The sequence below is a fragment of the Dermacentor variabilis genome, chromosome 2 (assembly GCF_050947875.1).
Source record: "Dermacentor variabilis isolate Ectoservices chromosome 2, ASM5094787v1, whole genome shotgun sequence".
Lineage (NCBI taxonomy): Eukaryota > Metazoa > Arthropoda > Arachnida > Ixodida > Ixodidae > Dermacentor > Dermacentor variabilis.
The window spans coordinates 85,389,775-85,412,620 of record NC_134569.1 but is presented as its reverse complement, the minus strand read 5'-3'; the positions used below and the strand labels follow the sequence as shown (position 1 = coordinate 85,412,620).

At 43.8% G+C, this 22,846-nt stretch overlaps 1 protein-coding gene across 4 annotated transcripts in view; it reads right to left on the bottom strand.

Annotated features, from left to right (window-relative positions):
• The window catches only part of ctrip (E3 ubiquitin-protein ligase ctrip), a 149,989-nt gene that overhangs the window by 24,281 nt on the left and 102,862 nt on the right, over positions 1-22,846 (bottom strand). For all 4 annotated transcript variants that reach the window (XM_075681177.1, XM_075681176.1, XM_075681179.1 and 1 more), the window contains exons 24-30: positions 20,279-20,410; positions 18,559-18,618; positions 12,222-12,421; positions 8,757-8,911; positions 5,373-5,524; positions 4,306-4,448; positions 702-855 (exon numbers count right to left, since the gene is read on the bottom strand). In XM_075681177.1, the coding sequence (XP_075537292.1) occupies positions 702-855; positions 4,306-4,448; positions 5,373-5,524; positions 8,757-8,911; positions 12,222-12,421; positions 18,559-18,618; positions 20,279-20,410 (996 nt within the window). The remainder of the gene's footprint in view (positions 1-701; positions 856-4,305; positions 4,449-5,372; positions 5,525-8,756; positions 8,912-12,221; positions 12,422-18,558; positions 18,619-20,278; positions 20,411-22,846) is intronic.

Below are 22,846 nucleotides of genomic sequence, written 5' to 3'. Positions count from 1 at the left end.
ACTTTTGTGACATAATGCCCCAGCCACACTAGTGGCAAAATGCTCCTAGCAACTATGCTCATCTCGTCCTTACCTTCGACGCCCTACGCACCAGCACCAGCTTAGCCCGCTCCCTGAAGTTTCGTTTTCTGTCATCATCGGGGAGCGAGCGCTGGCCAGCCTGGTCAGTTTCATGGCCTTCGCTGGCTGTGTGCTTGCGTGCCACGATATTGCACAACCGGCACTGTTCGTGCATTGTGCTATGGTGCACGAATACTTCAAGAACAAGTCCTTCTTTTAATTCGAACAACTTTTCAGGCCACTTCAAATGTGAATTATCAAGATTTTACTGTCTCACTATCACTTTCGTGACACTGTACCGGACTTCTCAAAGTATGTAGCCGAGGATTCCAGGCAATTTTGGAACCCATTTTCTTGAGAAAGAAGGTTCTCGTTGAATTCGGATAAATACGGTAATTGCTGCATGCTGCTGTGTGGAATTAGTTGCTGTAAAGTTCCACTAATACTTTTCCCATTTAAACATAATCAAGGCCAGTTACCCAAAATGTTTATAGTGTTATGTAATATGTTTTCTCAGCTACTACGTTGTGCTCCTGAAGTCTTATGAGAAACATACAAGAAGGTTCTATTGAATTAAAGGCATTTGCTCAAGGAATTGTGTGCCATTGGCAATAGCATCAGGAAAGGTAATTAAAACCCACCTTTCGCCGGTCTAACCGTGGAGTGACCCTCTCACTGTTGTCTGACCCAGAGAGATCAGGTGTCATGTCTAGTAGCCTCTGCAGGGCACGGTCTCGGTCAAACGACGTTGTGTAGAAGAGGAGATGACGAGTCTCAAATGGAAACAGGAAGGGGCTGTAACAAAGGTTGCATTGACTTAAATTACGTGACATTTTAAGAATGCGCACATGCTGAAAAATTCCAAGAAAGGCGCCTGAAAACAGCACGAAATTGAAACACCTTAACCTTAAATATCAGTGAAACAATGTAATAATGATTCATAATGGCACATTCATATTGTCACGTGGTAGTGAAAGTCACATAACATGTCAATATGAAAGGTGAAAACTACATAAACAATAACATTTTCCTGTACACTATATTTCGATAACAGAGATTTGACCAATGACAACTCACCAGTTCTTGTGAAAGTATGTTTTAACACACACACTCACGAAAAAAAAAAAAAGAAAAGAAAAAGAGATTCGCAGTACACCAAAATTATTCTCGTACGGACATTAAATGCCTACTGTAATCAAAATATGCCAAACTGGCATTATTTTACCTCTCTCAAGAATGACGACACAATATGCAATAAATGTAGAGTGGGACACTACACAGTATGCTGATTTCTCCTGGGGGGCTATTCTGCAAGTGTCCACCTAGTGGACATGTCCATTTCAACTGCTGCTCGAGTTCTGAGTGGCTGGGACGTGGTATGCGTCAGGATAGGTGCCCCCAGCCAATCAGCACTTCAGCAGCAGACAAAATGGGCATTTACACTAGGTGGACACTTACAGAATAGCCCCCAAGTCGCTGAAACGAACATGCACACTGAATACATGCACCAAGAGCAGGCTCTTGCTTTGTTTCTTGCAGCACTATTTCCTGTGGAGCACACAGACTAAGCATAAACTATTAGGGGGAGGATTCCACAATGCAGTTTTGCTCAGTATGGCCTGTTATGAACAGATGTCTCCTTTTTTTAATAGCATTGCAATTCTTAATATACAGTAGAACCTCACTGATATGTTCCCGTTACATTTGTTTTCCCAGCACAAACATTCGTAATTGAGAACCCAAAAAATGGCCCAACTGAGTTATCCTCATTTCTTAGTGGTTTACTCGTTCCTGGAAAAAAATTTTTCAGCACCAATGTTCAGTACCTCGCCAAACTGCGATTGTATGATTCATTTTCAGCTGCTAGGTTGTATGAAAACAAGAAAACGCGCAAGGCATGCGCGATGGAGAATAGTGTATAGCTTCCTGCGGCACGACAGCTACACCGCACTACTCGCCTGCCCATCTCACGTGAAAATGCAAGCACGCACTCCGTTCCTCCTTTCGGCACTAGCAAATCTTCCCCGGGATTGTCACATGTGCCATTCACAGCTATCACCGCCAATCCTATTGCAATAAGCATCTTCGGTTATCTGTTTCAGAGCGCGTGATATCGTCGGAAGCGTAGCACACGGTTTTAATAGGCGATTAGTTAAACGCGCTGGCATTCCCTGCTGCAGACTGCGATCGTCTACGTCTTCCAGCTGCTAGATCCCATGGGGACAAGAAAAGGCACAAGGCGTGCACAGTTTCTTTTCTTATTCTGGTACCAGCGAATCTCCCCCCAGGTTTACGCATGCCGCATTCCCAGCTATCGCCGCGAAACCAATTGCGATAAGCATCTTCACCTATCTGTTTTACAGCGCGTGGTGCGCAGCACCGTTGGTAACATACTGCACGCTTTTAGTAGGCGATAATCTAAATGTGCCGCTGTTCCCTGTTGCAGGCGGCGTGGTGTGGGCATCACGTTTTACTTCTGCGGAATCTGGCGCCGCCCACCAGCTCCAATTCTTTTCAATTTCTCGTCGCCCCCTTCAAACACCACACAATAGGAAAACAACAAAATGTGTCTCTGGCTGCTGGGGCACCACCAGCAGGCATGCATTGGCGTCTCGTGCCACGACCATTGGCGAGACGCTTCGCACTACATAGATGGCAACAATAGTTGAGTGAAGGAGTGAGAAAAGTTTATTTCGAATCAGAATGATTCGCGTCCGACGAGTTAGTGGCCTGGGGCACCCGCCAAGGTTACGGCCAAGAGTTCTTGCCTCTCCATGGCTTCCTTGGCCCGCTGGACTGCCCAGAATTGGTCTTCCAGGTTCAAGCTGAGCAGCGCAGCTTGCCATCGCGCGCAGAGGCTGTCGATGGAGGCTTCACTCGCATTGTCCTGTATTAGTTCCTGGCATTCCCATAGCATGTGTTCTATCGTGACTCTGTTGCCACACACTTTGCATCTGTCTGTTGTGTATACCGTATTTACTTGCATAATGATCACACCCCTGAGCTTTGTCGTCAAAATTTGCTTTTTAAAAAATTTCCCGTGTAATGATCGCACCCCGAACTTGCCGCAGCGATATGTCGTGTGCCCAGTCTAGCTAATAATGATCGTGCTTACCATCTGTTGAATGCTACGCGAACAACTTTTCAAGACAAACCAAGCAGTCTGCACGCACCAAACATTAATCAGATGTCCCATTTCATTCCTTTCATTGCTTTCCGCACTTCCATGACAAAAAAGAAAAAGCTACAACCGAACTTGCCTTTATTATGTGTAGGCTTTATAATGGTTGCAGTCAACAACAACAAAAAAAGGCGCCTTTCGATTCTTCTCTGCACTCGTGGGCATGCAACAAATCGCGAGCGGCAATGATAGCAGCCACGTTTACACCGATACGTTAGAAGTGTACCCTGTTCATACGCCGACGCTTGTAACACAGCTAAAGATATTCGCCCACCCTTAGCGGTAACGTGCCATATAGTATAGTGGTGAAGACAAACGCCACAGTTTCTGCAGCCTGCCCGTCATGTGTTCCTATGTCACTGGCAGCTAAGTGCGCCCATCTGTTTCTGTCCCCTCAAAGTGGACGTGGCCGCATTATTGCCACAAACCTGCCAATATTAACAATATTATTCATTACTGATACGGAAGAAACTGTTTCAATGCACGTAATGTACTCACGAGAAGAAAAAAAAATCGTGTTCGGCATGCTCCGCCGGCCGCCATTTTTGTTTTGGTGTCCCGCGCTACATACAACGGCAGCCACCTATTTGTTGACCTGTTGTCATTCCGCAGCAAATGCGGGATGAAAAAAAAATGTTCTTTTTGCGGGAAATTTAACCAGCGTAATGATCGCCCCCTTGAATATGTGTCAATTTTTTTTTTTCACGAAAAAGTGTGATCATTATGCGAGTAAATGCAGTATGTCCGGATAAATAGTGTGCATTAGTATCAGGCTCTTGTATAATTTGGATTGTGGATGGGGTGGTGGATAAGTGCATCTTTGCATCTTGTAATAGTTGATGATGTCGTTGAACCTAGTCATTCTGTCTTCCCATTCCCTTACTTCAGAGGGCCCTGTTGAGGGGTCTACGTTCGTCGCAGCTGTCAAATTTTTTTAGTTGCTTCAGATCGCATCTTTTCCTGGTTAGTATGCCTTTTCTCGCGATTTTTTTTTTTAAACGTAGGAACAAGGTTCTACTGTATAATCAACAAGCCAAATGGCAGAAACTTCACAGGGACCTCACCAGGCATAGGCGACTTGAGTGAGCCAGGAGGGGATGTTACCAGTCATGATGGCAAGTGGGTCCTGCAGCTGCCGATTAGCTTTGGCTGTAAGCTTACTATTGACAAACTCTGATCTTGGAAGTGCAGGGTGGTAAGAATGAAGCTGCAAAGAAACGGGAATGGCTCAAGTCAGTGCATATCCAGTTTATCACAGGTCAAGTTCTTGCACCATACAAAAATTCATTTGTCCAGTGAGAGGCTCCAGTCTATATGTGAACACCTCATTCGGGTCTCTCCCAATTCATTCGTCCTGGAGTGCCCAAGACACTGTGCACGCCAATGCTCGTTGGGTGAAAGCAGTGCCTTGGGATGGTTCTCGGCAGGGCGCAGCAAATCGAAGAGGCCCATCAAGTTACCCAACCACCTGCTCTCTCAAAGTGACCAGAGTGGAGACTAGTACCTAGGACTGGCCTCCCTTAACTGTAGAAAAAAGCACGAGACCCAATGAGAGGCAAAGATATGTTGAACCAAAGAATCTGAGCCCAGCCACAGTGACCCTAGCCAAGCAGCTAACACATTGCAGACACAGGGAAGGCAAAGCAGCAATAATTTCATATTACCAAAGAAAACAATATAAAGTAAGATGATGATTAAAAAGAGTGCGTAACACTACTTTTGGCACCCGATCAACAATCGTCCTTTAACATGATTTTTGTGCACTTTCATGTGCCTGTGTGGCATGAAACATAAAATTCATGCAGATAAGTCACACTACAGGTGCTTGACAAAATACTTGTGTTTCTGTCTCCTTTTAGCACCTCAATGACAAACACTTTCCATTGTGCTTATTTGGCAAGCCCTTCAAGACAACTACACTTCTGTGTCAGCACGCTCCCAGGGCTTACGCAACTCAAAAATCGTATCACTCCTTTTCACTTCCTTCAGATTCAAGTCATTCAATGAACGAAAATTACATGGGCCCACCAAGCTTGCTAATATTCATTGGTATAATGTGAGCTTATTTACTAATCAAGGTGATGAGGTCAAGGTATCTGAGAGAGAGAAAAAAGAAGAAAATGGCAGGCACCTCATAAAGATAACCCCAGTGCTGTGAGAGGGCATAGACAACCCTGAGCAGGGCAATCACAGGCAGAGACGGATCCTGGATAGTGACTGACTCTGGCAACGTTGCACTGAGGTGCTGGTGCAGCAGAGACACAGTGTCAGGCACTACGCCATCTGTAAAAACAAAAGTGAGCAGTAAACCCATTGTTACAATACAGTTCTGCCAAAGTAATCATGTTCAGCAAATAATAGACTAACTAGGTAACATTGAAAGAACCTGCGCAACATTTCCATCACATGTAGACCTTTAGTAACTACAGAAATCAATGGCTGCAGAAATCAATGAGCTCCATTGATTTGAGATCCTTATAGCCAATAGCGCTTCAGGATTTCAATTGTCATGGGCTTCAATGGTTATCAAGCATGCACATGTGGCAAGACTATTAAACACTGCATTCAATGACTACATGGCAGCATCACTTGAAAAAGCATAAAAAATAGGTGTTGGTAGAATATTGCTCATTGTCCCTTGATAAACACAGATGTCACAGCCTTTTCATTAAAAAAAAATTACAGAATTTTCAATGTTAACTGCAAATGTTTATGTAGGACATCTGCAGCCGAGCCCCGATATAATGAAACAAAATACAACAAGCTTTCGATTATAATGAAGTAAATTTAGGATTTAGTTCGTTTTCCATGGCTACAACAAACCCTGAATGCAAGATCTGAAGCAATATCAGCTAGTGCAAAATACATATTTCTTTGGAGCTCAAAATGTGTATTCTTGTAACAAAACATGTTACTTGCTCTGCAATAGCAACTTCCAATGGCAATTTCCCACGTGTATGTGAATGATCTGAAGCACAAAAGTGTACACCGTGGCTGCAACGATGCTTTGACTAGCATTTTGGTTTGGCTGCCCCAAAGTACGCCACTTATAGGCCCAGAAAACGCATGACCAGCCAGCATTGTTCATCTTGATGTTCCCACAGATTGCATTTTATAGAACAGCATTCTCTACAGTTTTCAGAAACAAAATCATTAGGGCTAATGAAATGTCTTAAATTGTCTTGTACAGGTTTGACATCAGGTACCAGATGGAGCAACACATGCTTATGCTGTCCTGGTGTTTATGTTCCTGTAGATTGAAATATAAACCGCATGTAAGTGATCTTATGCTCAACGGTGACAAACAACGTGATGGAGATGACTGTCACTACGCTTGTTGCCAGCATGGTCAGCATGGTCAGCTCTTATTAAAGGGAACACCAAATTAGTATGCGAGTACTGATTACAGCTCAGCTTCATAGTATAAGAAGGTCAGGAATAATTTTTTTCATTAATATAATTTTTACAGCTAAGATGTAACCTTTATCGTCCAAGGAAATTTTCATGTCCTTGTGGTAAGCAAAAAACTCCCCATATGTGGGTCGATCCCGGAGATAGTGCAATGCCAGGCCAACCCGCGGCGGTGGTGAAGCAAGCGTTAAAGGGACACTAAAGCGAAGCAATAAATCAGTTTAGACTAATGAAGCATTGTTTGAGAACGCTGCAGGCAGTCATTAAAAGTTTGATTAATAGATGAGAAAATGAAGATCCAAGTATCAGTATTTGAATTTCGCACCAAAACCCAGCGCCGGTACGTCAGGGTGACGTCAGGGATTCCAAAGTATGTTTTCGCATTTGGGCCGCGTTGGCTGAATAAAAATTCCCGAAACTTGCCAAGTTTAATATTTGGTTCCATTACAACACAATGTAGTCAATCTGTACCGCTATATATAATTAGTAGGCCCTAGAAAATGCCATCAAAATCCCAGACGTCACAGCCCACAGGTGCGGGAAGTTAAGTAGGCGTCACCACCCGTATTTCATTCTTGCGCTTTTTCTGGCTTACCAAACGTCTTATCGTTGTAAGAGTGGTGTTTTTGGTGTTGCAGAACGGTAATTTACGGATGCAGAAGAAATCATTTTTCCCTTTACTGTCCCTTTAAGCACTCCCCATACGAGGCCGATACCGAAGATAGTGCAATGCCGGGCCGACCCGTGGTGGAGGTGAAGCAGGCGTGAAGGGGAAGCTTTAGCTCGGGCCCAACTCCAACGCGGCCTATTCAAATACATGTAAAATGCAAAAGCGTTTTTCTGAGATAACCCCTGGACCGATTTTAATGAAATTCGTTGCATTTCAGAGAAAAAGTTAAATTCTAGTGACTGTTGGAAGCGGAATTTCGATTTATGTTCTGATTTTTCTTTAAAAAATTTTCAAATATTCGACCGTTTAAAAAAAAATAGAAGCATGAAGTTTACAAATTCATAGCTCTGCATCAAGAACAGATATGGCGGTTCTGTAAACGGCATCCATTAGATCATTGAAAGCGGACAAATTTGATACGTATGTCATTTTACATCTTACATGAATTTGTTACGTTGGCTACAACGGTTCTGCAAAAGCTGTATTTCCATATTACTTATGTTTTTTATTTTCATATGTAACACATCAATTTTGTCTGCTTTAGATGTTCTGTTAGACTCAATTCACAGAATTGTATTATTTTTCGTTGTTGAGTAACAGAGTTGTAAACTTGATAGTTTCGTTTTGTGAAAATTTTTGATTTTTGCCAATTTTTAATAAAACACTGACGACCTAACTCAAAAATTCGAAACCAACAGTCACTAGATTTTAAGCATTTCTTTTAAATGCAACAAACCTCGTGAAATTTGGTGTAGTGGCTGCTGAGAAAAACGAATTCTCATTTTGCATGCACTTAGATAGGAGCACAAGAGCTAAAGCTTGCCCTTAAGCACTCCTCATACGTGGGCCGATCCCAAAGATATAGGCGTAATTCGCCATTAAGGGGTTTACATACACAGCTTTGCTGCCCACCCTTCTTCATACAGTGGAAGGGCACTGAGCTTACTTAAAATGGAATCAAGTGCTTTTTTCCTCTGAAACTAAGGAATTAGTGATGTTCTGTTGTACTGAATACTAATGAGGATCTCAGCTTAATAGTGGACCTGTGCGTCAGGGCAATACTTTATTGCATAGAAAGTTTTGCTTTCTAGTTTATCTCGAAAGTACAGAAAGGCTTTTTCCAACTTTACGGCTGGTAAGTAATCAATAAGCCCAATCTGCACGTCAGAAAAAAGGACTGCGCATCACGTGACTCCTTCACCACTCCATGAATACCCAAGAGATGGCACCGTCCTTGCTGTTTCATTGTCAGTTTTGGCATGTTTTGCCACCTGTCAAAGATTCTGAAATCTAAAGGGTCACTGCAAGTTGGCGCGACACACGAGGGTGCAAGGGTAACAAAAGCTGGTGTATAGCAACACACCAAGCAGCTTCCATGAAATAAACAGGGTCAGCGAGCCACAAATACGAAAAACCGTGCTAAGCAAGTCTCACCATTCCAGAGATCATCTTTCTTTTTGGCAGCAGATTTGGAGCCCGAGGAGCTTTTGTTTCGGCGACTAGAAAGGCTTGGGGCTGATGACGACTGGCCTGCTCGACTTGAACTTGAGGCTGCTCCACTACGATCATCCTCAGGAACAGGACGGTACCTGCCAACACATGAGTGCTAAATGTGACATTTTCATTGACGATATCAGAACTGGAGAATATAGACCAAATACTGTATTTTTACGCGCATAACCTGCACTGAAAAAGAAAAAATTAACAGTAAAGTTCGGATGAAAGAGAGCCCTTGGTAGTTATATTTCCTTCCTATCTGGGTGTCATGAATGCTGTTAATGTGAAACATTAATCACTGACAAGATAACAGGGGCGACAAGGCAGACATAATCAAAGGGCCACAAGAGAGTTTGCCATGCTGGTTAGGAGCTACAGCAAAACATTGAAGCTTAAAGGGACCCTCACCAGGTCTGGCCATCTTGAGCTGACACGCGCAGAGCGTACACTACGTGATAACAATCGTGTCTGCAAAGTATTACATCGCTACGCACCGTGGAAGGATCTGAAATTTCAATCCGAGTGCCCTTTTCCTCTTCATCTGCGGTCGCAGTGCTCCAAGCCGGACGGTGACATAATCGTGCCCCTGCGCCTACGTAGTCGTGTCCGCAGTGTGACGTCGCTCGTGGAGGCACGTGATTTCGAGAATTACTCAAGACAACATTTGTTATCTGTGCGATCTGTTGCTTGAATTGATGAATTGAAGTTTAGAGAAATAATAAAACATACAAACGGAATGTCTGTGTGTTTTTTGTTTTACTTCGCACCGAAGCAAGAGAGATGTACTTCCACTTTGTCTGCTTGTTCCCTCGGCCGTGTGCAAGTACCGAAACTATGCTATTTTCTACTGTGTTCCAGCGCGTGATCACGCTCTGCGATCCGCTTGTGCTGCCTCAGTATTCGTGTAGCACTGAATTATACTGCTAGTCATGTTTCTTTGTGCACAGCACGCAAAATCGTGCACTGCGAGGAAGAGACAGCAGCTTGTATGCGACACCATCGACCGACGGAAGTGCATAGTGGCGGGGCCTGCGGTATGTGTGTCACGTGATCCTCGAGGTCTGGTACAGGAGAACGCAGGGAAGGAATTTCGCTTGCATAGGCTAGACGGGGTGAGTGGAGAGAGCGCCTTTCTTAGCAGTGGAACCCGCCTGCTGAAATCATGTGTTAGCGGCACTGAAATATCTCGGCTATTAATGAGCCAATTTGAAAAATTTTGTCGGCACAACACTCCCTAGAGGACACGTAACAACTTCCAGCGTATAACAAAAATTTGCTATGGGGCCTGGTGAGGGACCCATGTCACCTCTTTACGGGGTGACATGGGTCCTACAAATTTTTCTTCTTCTTTTTGGGTGAATCTTTATTAAACTCCACTGTCTGGGGTAATTTTTCGTGCTGATTTCAAATCTGTAATTAGATTTTTGACAGCTTAGCAGTTCAAAAAATATTGAGGTCTTAAGTAAAATTAATTTCAAACTCGTTAAGGGGCTTTTTGATTCTTCCGTCATGCTAAACCAAAAACTAAACACATGACACCATTGCTAAAGACCTACTGTAGGGGGTGATGCTATTTTTATTCATCTGGAAGCATTTTAAAGACAAGAAAACAATCTTGCATTTATTATGGAAGTTCTTTTCTAATTAGCAGCGAGTACTATACCCGAATGTAATTTTCATGACAGTGTAAGAGTAATAAAAATAGCATCACCCCCAGATCATTTAAATATGAATAAAATGATGCCACCCTTGCATTTCAGGCCAAAAACAAACCAGAAAAAACACCTGTAAGGCTGAGTACGGTGTGCAAAAACATTGAGCTGAAATAAGCGCAGTTAAGTTTCAAACAAATGTAGCTTTTGCTGAAGTAAATCTACAGCAATACAAATGGCACCCTTTTGAAGCTCAATGTTTTGTAAGAATGGCCATACTAAATGTGTGACTGTGTGGCATTTTTTAATTTCGTAGAATTGGCCATTTTACTGAATGAAGGCTCTGAGTAAGTAGCCTTCCAAGTCATCTTCACCTGACAATGGCTGTGGAACTTAGGATCAGAGAGCCAGTGATAGATATGCAGCTGCTAGGTGCTTTCCAGAATTGTACTTTTGTATGATGCCTCGATCACTTCTGCAGCCAGATGTTGTGTCAGCCCAAAGGGCCTAGTGAACAGAGCTCATGATGAGGTTATCTTTATGAAGGGGGAGTATGATAGATATTGTTACGAGCTGTCGTGACAATATGATAATAGAATGCGCAATATGCTTGGTCCGAGGTGCCGACGTGCAAAATTCCTAGCCGCGGGCTCGAGGAGTCGACACTCGATGCTCTTATTCGCGCAGTCCAAGGTGCCTACGCGTGATATGCCTAGACCCGGGCTCAAGGAGTTGACGCTCGATGTACTTAGTCGCGCAGTCGGAGGAGCACGCTTGATCAAGCACACGGTGTGCTTGATCAATGCCTCATTGCTTGATCAACGAGCCGGAGACTCCTATGAGTGAAATGCTTTGCCGCGGTATGAGGATTGCATGCACAATGTGCTTGGTCACGAATTCCAAAACGCGGAGTGCTGAAAGGCCTAGCTGCATGCTTTGCTGTGTGTCTGGGACGTCCTCAAACGTAGGGATCGGCCACGCTACCACAATGTCCGTGTAGCAACCGTTTTGACATGTCGACATTATGGTGTGTGGAGACTTCCAGGCTCGCGAGGTGCAAAGAGCGGGGCAGACGACGCGAGTGCCGGACCAATGGCAAACCGCGCTGGAGTCACGTGGCAGGCGCGGCCAATCGCAGACTCCGGCACAACCTTCAATCATTTGCTTTTTGTGTGCTTGTTTTCGTACAGAGGAGATAGCTAAGTGGCAAATTTGAAGATGGAGAAGTGCGCTTTCCAACGAGACCAACATGGCGGTGCTCGGTTGCACCGTTCCAGAGATATTGTGGCTTGAAAAACACTGTTCTTTCTTGATTTCCGCGAAATTTTTCGCCACCTAGGCTGACAAAACAAATTTTTTTAGAGCACTTCTACATGGTTTATATGGATGATATTTCGGAATCAGATATAAAAAGAGTTATAGAAACTGAAAATGTGATTTTTAAAAAATCGATTTTTTTTGGCCATTTTTCGCGATGCGAAACCCGCATCCCCCCCTTAACTAAAGAAAAGCCGTTTGCTTAATGCAAACAGCTTCCCTTCAGTTTCATGTCCTCCTGGCTAAGAAACAATGGCCCATGTTGAAAATATCTGCAAGTTCATCAAAATTACATAATTCGGCAAGAGCTAGCACAATATTCCACAATTTATATTTTAGCAGACAACGATTTTCTGACCGAGCAGCCAGTTGCAAAGGAAAGAGTGCCATGTGCGTTGGTTTGGCCATCCTTGTCTTGGATGGTGGCACTCACCAGATGGTGTGGGTCTGCACCCAAATGTTGGCGTAACCCATGGGGTTTTCAGAGTCTGTGTCAGTTTCCTGGCCATCAGGACTGGCACCGCTGTATTGCCGGATGGCTTGGTACACAGTCATGCCATATGGTAGCGGGTGGTCCCCAATAAGGAACTGCAGCTTATGCCGTGCCTGGCCCTGGTTTATCATCATGGCAGCCTGCATGAACCAGAGTGACGGTAGCCCTCAATTCTTGTCCTTGGTCGCCCAGCTGCCCAACTTGTTCAAAGTTGAACACCTGACATTGACAGAATGGGTCCCTTTCATTACAGGCAGCAAATAAATATTCAGAATGCACATATATATTGTAGATGAAAGTACATGGGTTAAAACAATGTATAAGTCCTGAATGTAAATAAAACAAATACAGTTAAACCTTGATATAATGAACTTCAATATAACAAAATTCTCGATATAATGCAGTATTGAACTTTTAATAACCTTTTGTCCATAGAACATCATGTATTTAAAACCATATATTTAGGAACGCCGAGACAATCAATGGAAACTTCCCGCTGATGTAGATGGTTTAATGATTGAATTACAGCAACTGTTTATAAACACACCTCTCAAATTGTGTGCTGCGCGACAAGAGCACCGCCTACATCACGTTCTATATAAAGTCCAAGTGCGATAAGATCCTATTTCGACCCACACTGTGCGCTTTAGATGCAAGTGACAGTGTTCGAGGGTGAGACAAAAAAGATGGTGGCTTCACGAGTGCGGCCTTCCCGAGCAAGCAAAGGGAAAGAGGGGGAGGGGAACGAGCTCGAAGTAAGGCAATCAAACGCGCGAGGAGGCAGGGGTGGGGGCGGAGTTGGGGGTAAGTTGGCGCTTATCTCGGCCCTGGCTGTGCAAGGCTGTAAGCATCGTAGCACACCCCAATCTGTCGCATATGCAAAGAATGGGCGTGCCGAAACAGCGTGGAACCATGTAACCCGTCGCGCTGCATGTTTAGTATTGGAGGTTGCGTTATTTGGAGTTTCGGTGACCTGTTGGAGCGAGAGGCAGGCGAAGCATTTGCTCCCCTCTGCCGGCGCATTTCCCGATAGCATCGTCCCAGTGCAGGTGATGCTATCAGTCCGCAGGGGCAAAGTGCACGTGAAAGCGTGGCTGGCTATGCGTAATTCGCACTGCCAAGAAGATATCGACGTACATGGCATGAAACCATACCATTCATCGCCGACTCCCAAATTTATCCAAATGGATTGTTTTCCCATTCAAATTCGCTTTTTTCGATTACCTGATGATATGGCAAATTCTGTGGCCTATTTCCGTGTAAGAATAATCGATTGGTGGCTGTGCTTATTTGCTTAAAAGGTCGAATTTCAATACAACGAAAGTCCAATATAACGAAACAAACTGCCAATTTTACTGACTTTACTATATCGAAGTTTAACTGTATGTATAAGTCTTAATCGTTTATTCATGCACACATAGAGTGGTTGCAACTAGGATGTCATCCCTACTGGGATAAGGATGAGCTCGGCGCCGGAGTCGCGCAGCAGTCGCTTCCCCGAGTCAGCCAGGTGACAAAAAAAAAGCGTCCAGGGCAAGTGGTGATGGGAGCCCCAGCAGGGCTCTGGGCCATTGACATTAGTCAGGCTTTATCCAATCAAGCAGCAGTGCTTGGTATATCCAACCTTTCTCGTGACAGCAGACGACAACATTTTCAATGCTTTAACATTCTTTGGGTACTTCAAGCACTTTTCATCTATGTTTGTGTCTATGTATGTTTGTATCTAACCGTTTTCCCGCCTACCTAGGCTAGGTCACTGGGTAGTCAGTGGTCGAATGGGTAGCGCATCGAGCTGCTGTGCTGTGGAAACAGAATTCAAAACCAACCATGAGACCAACTTGGGTCACTGAGTATGTGGCAATGTGTACATGCAGCTCTTCAACAAACCTCTTCCACACCAACATGGGTCACTGTAGACGTGGGACTGGGTAGGTACCGTAGTTTGAAGAAACTGTTTGACGCAATGGAATAATGGGTATGTCCCAGTAGGTGTGTGCCACTCTTCAATGAACGTCTCGCCCAAACTTAGGCAACTAGGTAAGTGCCACTAGAAATGTGCCGCTCTAGAATGACGAAAAAACGAACACTAACCCCCATATGCAGAAATGCATCGACTTGAAGCCCACGCTTGAGCTGATTTAAGTGATGCATGTCGTGAATGCACTAAAGGAAATGGAAGGAGCGTCTTGAGTGCACAGGCACCAGGCGTCATTTATATCAAGTCAAACATAGGCTTCAAGTGAAAATGCATTTCTGAATACAGAATAAATTACTTCAATGCTGAGCAGAAATGGACCCACTTCACAAGGGTTCCTTAAGGACAGCAACCCAGTGCATTAGCAGGCTGTACCATAAGTACACCAAGTATGTGCCGCTTTTCAATAAACTCCTTTCACATGCCAATGCTTTAGCGAGTTGTTACATGAATGCACTGGGCATATGCTCCTCTTCAACAAACTTCTCGCCAATTTGCGTCACCGGCTATGTGCCACTGAGTGTGCAGCAAGCGCAGGAACAATTCAGTGTTCGCAGGCACAAGAGTGCCACGATCCTTGTCCAAGTGCCTTGGCAGTGCCACTAGCAGTGTCCCACCTCGGCAGCGTCACTAATGATGCAGTTTGTCCATAAATAAGTGCCAGAGCGGAGCCAAACTGTCACATGATGCATTTCTCAGCCTACGCATGCATTGGCGACACTAGATGGCGCCAAGCATTCTTATGAAAGTACGAAATAAATGAGTCCCGTTGAAGTATGCGCTTTATACATAAAAAACTTTGGTCATGGTAATATGTTGTGTCGCTATATTGATTCAATGCCAATTCATTACCATCATTCCAGATGGATTCTGCCACAATTATTATCTTTTTTTTGAACATGTTCCCTTTTGGCACAAAGTCTTCCATTTGAACACCACATAGAGAAGTAGTCTGCCACACCTTGTCATTTCTACTTGACATCACAGAAACTTCTCTGGAGCCTTTCTGCTACACTGTTTGTGTCGAGGGCACATCCAGATATACTGGTGTTTGATCAGCATTGCTGATCTGGCCCAGCTGAAAGTTGGCTAACTTTCGCAGTGAAATCACATGATGCTGAAAGGCCACAGGCAAATCTTCGTAGCTCTCTGGCAGCTTCTGTGCCAACGTAAAGAAAATCCAGCACAGCACATAAGACAACACAACCTGTGCTTACTTGCCTTTAAGTCAATCTGTGGAATGCCTTTTTCTCTAGCAATCTCTCTTGCCTTTGCTTGCAGCAGCTCGATGTTGACTGTAACATGTGCAGCTCGTTGCTCTTCAATCAAGTTTGTCAGGTTTACTTCAACAAACTTCAGCAAACACTCCAATCTTCGGCCTTCGGAAACTTCTCGGGCCACTGCCACAAAGAAGAATTCCTCTTGCTTCTTCCTACTGCAAATGCTGTGCTCGTTCACACCGAACTGCCACTCTGCAAGACAGTTGCCAATGGTTTCAGCAGCCAAGATCGTCGTATCTTTTAAAAGTAGTCGAATACCGCTTTCGCAGTCCTGATATCGTGCAAAGTGTGGCCGTTGTGAAGTCAGTGTGGTTACAATGTCGACTGATGATGGTGCAAGAAGCTGATGATGGTAGTACCAAGCAATACAGAAACGGAACTGTGAATGTGGGCTGAAAATTGTTGGGATCTGCATATAACACGGGGCGGAAATTTCAGGAGGTAAAATCTGGAGGGGGGGTGGGGGGGACACCTTGGACAATAAAAGAGTATTTTACGGTATATTGGGACATTTCTTGTGTTCTTGATCATGAATATTGGCGCTGGGAATATGAAATGGAATCGTGTAAACAAAGTTCTGCTATACTTACAATGCAGCACTATGTTTAGAGTCCCAAATCATATACTGATTTTGTGTGCTTTGGACACTTACCGTATTTATTCGAATCTAGGCCGATAGCTTTTTCAAATAATCATATACCGAACTCTAGGGTTCGCTTACATTTGAGGATTTTAAAAAACGCGGCAGTTTGTAATTGAAAATGATAAATATGGTGCATAGCTAGCGCCATCTAGAAAAGTCAGTATCGCAGCCGCTACTAGCCACGCCAATAGCCAGCCGAAGTACCCAAGCGATGTCACCATTTTGACCTGCATTGTAATGGTATTGTGACTAAGCATCGGCGTGCGGCCTAGCATTATCTCAATGGCACCAAACAGGCGATGCCACAAACGAAAAGTTGTGCTAGCCACAGAGGCATTGTCAAACGTTCAAGCTGGGCAGGACTTCAGTATCAATGAGAAAAACAACCGTCGTTGGAGGGGGCAATGGGAGGTGCCTTTTGTGTGCTGCAATGAGACTATGGCAATAAGGAAGTTAAGCACACAACAACGGAGAGGTGCTGTTTACAGAGATCGTGCCGCATTTTGACGCATACGAGCCATGCCGCACTGTCTGACTGTCTGCACAAGCGTGCAAGTCTAGCAGCAATGATGACGTAGAGTGAGCTTGGCATGTTCATCTTAAATAAATACTACCGTATTTACACGATTGTAAGTCGACCCCTTTTTTAAAATTTGAAAGTCTGAAGTTGGGGGGTCGACTTACAATCGAAACCAAAACATGACCCCGCCATAAAAAGCCATACCAACGAGAGCTACAACATAGTTACAATTTTATGTTTGCTCTATGGCCCTACCCGTATCTTTTCGCTATCCCGTGTGTTTGTTCACTTTTCGGAAGGGTTTTTTAACATTTTCGAGAGTCTTACAGTGCATGCAACACTCATGGGGGAGTGTCGATAGTTGATGGAAGCGCCGCTGTTCTCATTTGCGGCGGCACCCTCAGAACGGCGGTGCTTGCGGGGAGTATCGGTGGTTCATGGAAGAGCAGACACCGCTCGTGAGTTTCTCTTTCTCTGTTTAAAGGCATTGGTTTGACGCGTTCCACTTGACTGCCGGCTACGTGCTACTTCTATGCTTCCCCAGTCGTCATGAGTGCTCCAGGCCCACTAATCGTTCGGCACTCGTTCACAGCAGCGTTCAAGAGGGCTGCCATCCTTTACGCCGAAGAAACAAATCACTGTGCAGCGGGCCGCAATTTCGATGTTTCTAAACGGGTGGTGCGAGAGTGGCGACTGCAGCGAAGCGAAATTTTCACCTGTGTGACGGCAAGTGAGAAATTTCCCACGTGCTGAAGTATGGACGCTTTCCGGAGCTGTAGGCTAAGCTTGAGGCGTACGTCGCTGAAATGCATGATCGGTCCCTGCCAGTGAAGTGCGACGTGGTCATGAAATAAGCCCGGACCTCCGCCTTAATTTTAAGGTTCTGCTCTGCCGTGAGTACAACGAGTGGCTGGCGGCAGAAGACTGCGAAATTACGCCAACCGGACCTGTCAAAAGAGCCTCCCTGACGGCTGCGTGTGGTTAGGTGCATTTGGCGTGGGCTGCTGTTCTGCAAGATGTCCTGGTGCGGTCATTTGCCAAATTTGAAATTTCGCTGGACCACGACGTGCTGTGGGACCGCAGCAACGATGACGATGGCAGCACTAGTGAATTCGAGTAGTCCAATGACCATGTCAGCTACTAATAAATTTTCGTTATCGAATGCGCCCTCGGGTTTTTTTTTTTTTTTTTTTTTTTCCCGGTCAAGCGATATGGGGGGGTCGACTTACATTCGAGTCGACTTACAATCGTGTAAATACGGTATTTTCATTTTGTGAATTATGTCCTCACTTTTTTGTTCGGCTTACATTCAAGGTGAGTTTTTTTTTTTTTTTTTTTTTCTGGCTTCAGACATTCGGGGGCTGGCTTAGAATCAGGACTAGCCTAGATTCGAGTAAATACGGTAAGAGGTGCAGTTTACAAAACTGATACACATGCTTTTGGTGCAGAGTTGAAAACCAGGAACATTCTTTTTCAGACGTTTGACTATGTTCACTAGATTTTTCAAGTTATTACTTATTTTTATTTTTTCACATACAACAAAGTTCATTCATACTTGTTCAGCAGTTAACGAATGACTGCACTGGAGCATTTCACGAGCATCTGAATGCGCAAAGTTGAGCTAGAACTCCCTGTAAAGTGCACCCCATGTGCTTCACTTACGTGCAACTAGTTGTACATGAACCCTTAGCATGAGCAAATAAATAAACACACAAGTCGAACAAAGTACAATGTAAACAGCCTTGCCACACTGCACAGAAAGATATGTGCACAAGCCTAGCAGGGAATACAGTCACTGGAACGCAAACAACTAGTGTCCAGAGACTGAAGTGATGGAAAAACCTGAAAACGTAGCGTACCATAGTATCATCAATGTCCTCGTCAGAATTCTCTTCATCACTACCACCATCATCTTCATCCTGCAATTAAAAGAAAGGAGAAAAGGGGTTTAGAAATACTTGCAAAGCAAAGAAATTGTATACAGTCAAGCTCACATATAACGAACATCATGGACATGCAGCATGCATTTGTTACAGCCGAGTGTTTGAACTAAGTGGACATGCAAGAATAAGCCATCATAATGACAAGAAATTGTTAATATTCCCCCCCCCCCAAAAAAAAATTGCTCAGCTTTTTTTTACCTTTTTAATGCTGACAAAATAACTGAGGTTTCCAAACTGTTCAAAGCAGGCAAGTGCCTATGACAAACGGCTGTCATCTGCCACTTGCCAAATGCGGCGAAAGCATAGACTGTCGTCATGACGAGAAAAAGCAAAAATCTGATGCACCTCGCTTCCAAACTGTCTTGTACCCGGGCACTGCACGCAGTGCAGAAGAGCACAATACAAACAGGCATGCAAAGGAGGGTGGTGCCATCTCGAAAACTAGAGGTATTTTTGCATTCAAAGCCAGGCAGGCACCATGAAGGAAGACGCTAAACAGCGAGCATGCAAAAAGAATGGCACCATCACGTGTGACAGAGGGGTACTTTCAGATTTGCTATAAAAAAGCACACTGCAGCAACATGTTTGTTCTATCCAAGAGGCACTTCCATAGACCATATTAAAATTATGACCAAAGTGCTACCCTTGTAATAACCAAGCATTCCTTATAACTGGGATCATTATAGGTGGGCTTGGCTGTACAGATATAAAAATATTAACACAAAATTCATTGTTATTAGCAGTTGCGAACCCTGTATCCCATTTTATGAAGTGCCCACTTATTTCAGCAAGAAGTCGCTTGTATGCCCTTGGTTGAATCATTTGTGTCTGCCGTACAATCTTTGCAATGAAGCGTGTTCGTTTAAGAATCACCATTTTCCTATTTATGTAAATTTGTACATGCTGCCTTTCCCGATGCAATAGTCTGTATATTTAAGCATTCTTTTTATGGTTCCTTGTAACCCATGTTTTTGTTATTTCGACTTGCAGTGCCGACTTTGTATACACAGTCGGCCGGCTAGTGTTGCACGCAGTTTGCCGTTCGCGGGTCGTCGTGCGGCGTTCGTGTTGCCCACTTCTCTCCTCTTGTGTCCGTGTCTGCACGCCTTAGCCCTTCTTTGCATTAAGAAAGGATTTCTATATGTCTGTAGCTCAGTCATAGTGGAGGCTATGCTCAGTCGCTCGGCTCAGCAGGCTCCGTAATCGGCATTTCATCGCTACTCATCATACGTCATGTTTTTGTGCTAGGGTGCTATGACGTCAATATTTTCATTCCTCCTCTGTGACGTCATAACTGCCACGCAAGAGATGGGTCTCGACCATGAGAAGGAGTTTTTAATGACTTTTTGGAGCTGAATTAAAATTATTTTGAAATGTTTGCAGCGTCCAATATCTCGTTCTGGGTGTCCCTGCATACGGAAGCAGCCTACAACATGCTTTTTATAGCCTCAAAATTTGGTGTCCCAACCCCTTTAAGGCCGGCCTAGATTCGAGAAAATACGGTATATTTAATAAAAGCACAGCAATATATGCTGGTTTTGCCCTGAACAGTATGGCCACCTTCCACTTCGTTTCACTGGCAATCAATGCTTAATTAGGCATTCAAAAACCTGTACAAATCAGCAAGGGGACTCACTCGTATCCTCCCGTAGCCCCGGATTACCAGGTACCGTTCAATGGCCTGGACCAGTGCCAAGGGATCTATTTTCACAGGTCCCCCTCGCCACTGCCGCAGGTTAGAACAGGATGGATGCCTCTGAAGGTTGCACTGCAACATGGACAAGCAAAGGCGCACATGCGTAAGAACACTGTTGCTGCCAGGAGCCCAGCTACAGCAGTAGAAATAAAGACTTGACAGTTCAATTCAAAAGGGTCATTGATGTGGGTATAACATTTACAAACTTCATCTGCACTTGGGCATGGCGAAACATCCCCGAACAACAGTTCAGCAACTGAAGACCTAGTACATTCACTATACACACCTATATTTCAGGCTGCTAGCATGCCGTCACATTAATTCCCATAGTTAACAGGAACAATGGAGAGAGTGGCGTAATCAGAAACATTTTTCGGGTGGGCTGGGCAGGCCGCATACTAACTTCAAGGAGAGGAGGAGGGGGGTGGGGGGGGGGTGTCGTCCCCTGGCAATTCCGTTTAAGGGGGGACATGAGTCTTTAAAAAAAAAAAAAGAAGGAAAAAGAAAAGATTTTCATGAACTACTTGTTTCGGCCCCTATAATGCCTAATCTGCACCGTATCAAAAAGAGTTGCCCCAAAATGCGATCCAAGTGTTCTAAAAAAAAGAAATATTTAGTCAGTGCGGACGGCGAAAAAGCAGGTTAAAATCGCACAAAAACAGCCGAGTTCATAGCTATTTTTCGTCTTTCCCGTCACTGAGCTCTGCCATCTTGGTATCGTTCAAAAGCTCTAAGTTCCGCCTTTGAATCCACCCCGCCCTCGCCGACGATGGCCACATAGAAAAAGCACAAATGTAAAAGAATCAGGGGCCGGTCTGACGAAGCTCACGGTGCACACGGCCTTCCTATTGGCTCAGTGCGCCAGCACGTTGAGAGGCACCTTCGAATAGGCTGTTGCTATGGCAACTAGTGCCCCATCGCTGCCAGCGCAGCGCTTCTCTGTAGGCCTGCCAGTGGGTTGGCTTCTTAAACTGTTGATACGTCGTTTCTTAATCCTATTGCGAACCTAAGTGACTGATTGACCCTCCTTTAAAAACAGGAAAAAAAAAGAAAGTTTGAAACCAGACACGCACCTATGAAAAGCAAAGCGCAACCCATCTCTGCTCCCTGCGACAAAAAAAAAAAAAAAAAAAAAAAAAAAAAAAAAAACACGAGGCAGTTGTCTCAAGGTTGAGATGAACCATTAAGATTGCATCGGAAATGTCACTGCGTCGTGCAATCTCGTAATGTTTTGGCAATAATGCAGCAGTGAAGGTAACCACACCTCTTTGTCATCGTGTGTACGCCTACTGTACAATGTGCTCAAACGATGTGCCGATGCCTATTCCCATGCCCCTCGCACGTACGCCGGTTTGTGTTGGTGCATTCCAGATCCTGTTACGAGCCTATACGTGTGCCTAATGTCAACATCAGTGGAAGAATTTTGTGTTTTTAATAATATTGTAAATATTTACCAGCTTTGAAGCTTGAAATTATTATTTTCCCAGTTTTTCTACATTTTTGTTTTTCTCAAGTATAGCTATATTAAAATCTAAAATTTTGGAATCTGCACTGTGTCCCTTCTACTCATTCAATTCTCATCATTCTTTTTTTTCCTGAATGCTGGTGAGTCAGAGAGTGCACAAAAACCATGATACAGTGTCTTAGGACACTGAAATATTTTGAAATCCTGTAGAAATCACGAAATCCTGTAGAAATCACAAAGAATTCACATATGTAAAGCTACAACATTAGAAATTCATAACTTTGACTAAAGTACACATAAAAACATCCACATGCTAACTTGCAGTCTTTGAACATCCAGAACATACTTGCTTACCATTAGCTATCTTGTTGCTGCACATCTTTTGCAAATCACATCCCAAATTTTTGGAATCAAACTATTTTTTTATTTATTTCGAAAAAAAAAAATCTAACTGCACAAAAGATTGCATGTGGCCTCAAAGTTTCATTAGCCTAGAGCGAATATCAAAAATAGTTGTTCTGGATGACATGCCCCACATATTTAATGCTATTTGTTTTTTTTTTTTTGTACTTTTCTCAAAACCCAGATTTTGGGCTCCGTGTAATATTCAGGTCTCAATATATTTAGAAAATTTTAAAAAAGTTTTTCTTGCAACGGAGCTGGAAGTATACTCTAGGAAGTAGAGCAACCAAATTTTTTGTTTTCACTTTGGAAATTAATTATTTTGCTACATTCTCTGACCACATGGTTGACACAGCTTGTGGGCTTGTATTCAATGGGTTGTAAAATATCTATTAATGACTAGATTAGAAAAAGTGCTTGCTATGCTTCATTCCTTACTCTTCATGCTATGTAACCATGCCTTACAAATAATTTTTAAATGTGCCATTTATTTTCCACTGTGGCCTTAAACAATGGAAGCAAAATGTTAATTATCATAAGAACTAATTGCGCTACAGCAAAACTAATTAAATATTTGAAATCAGCACAGACATCTTAGTAAGACTGGAAAGTTTCATTAATATTGATGACCATAACGATAA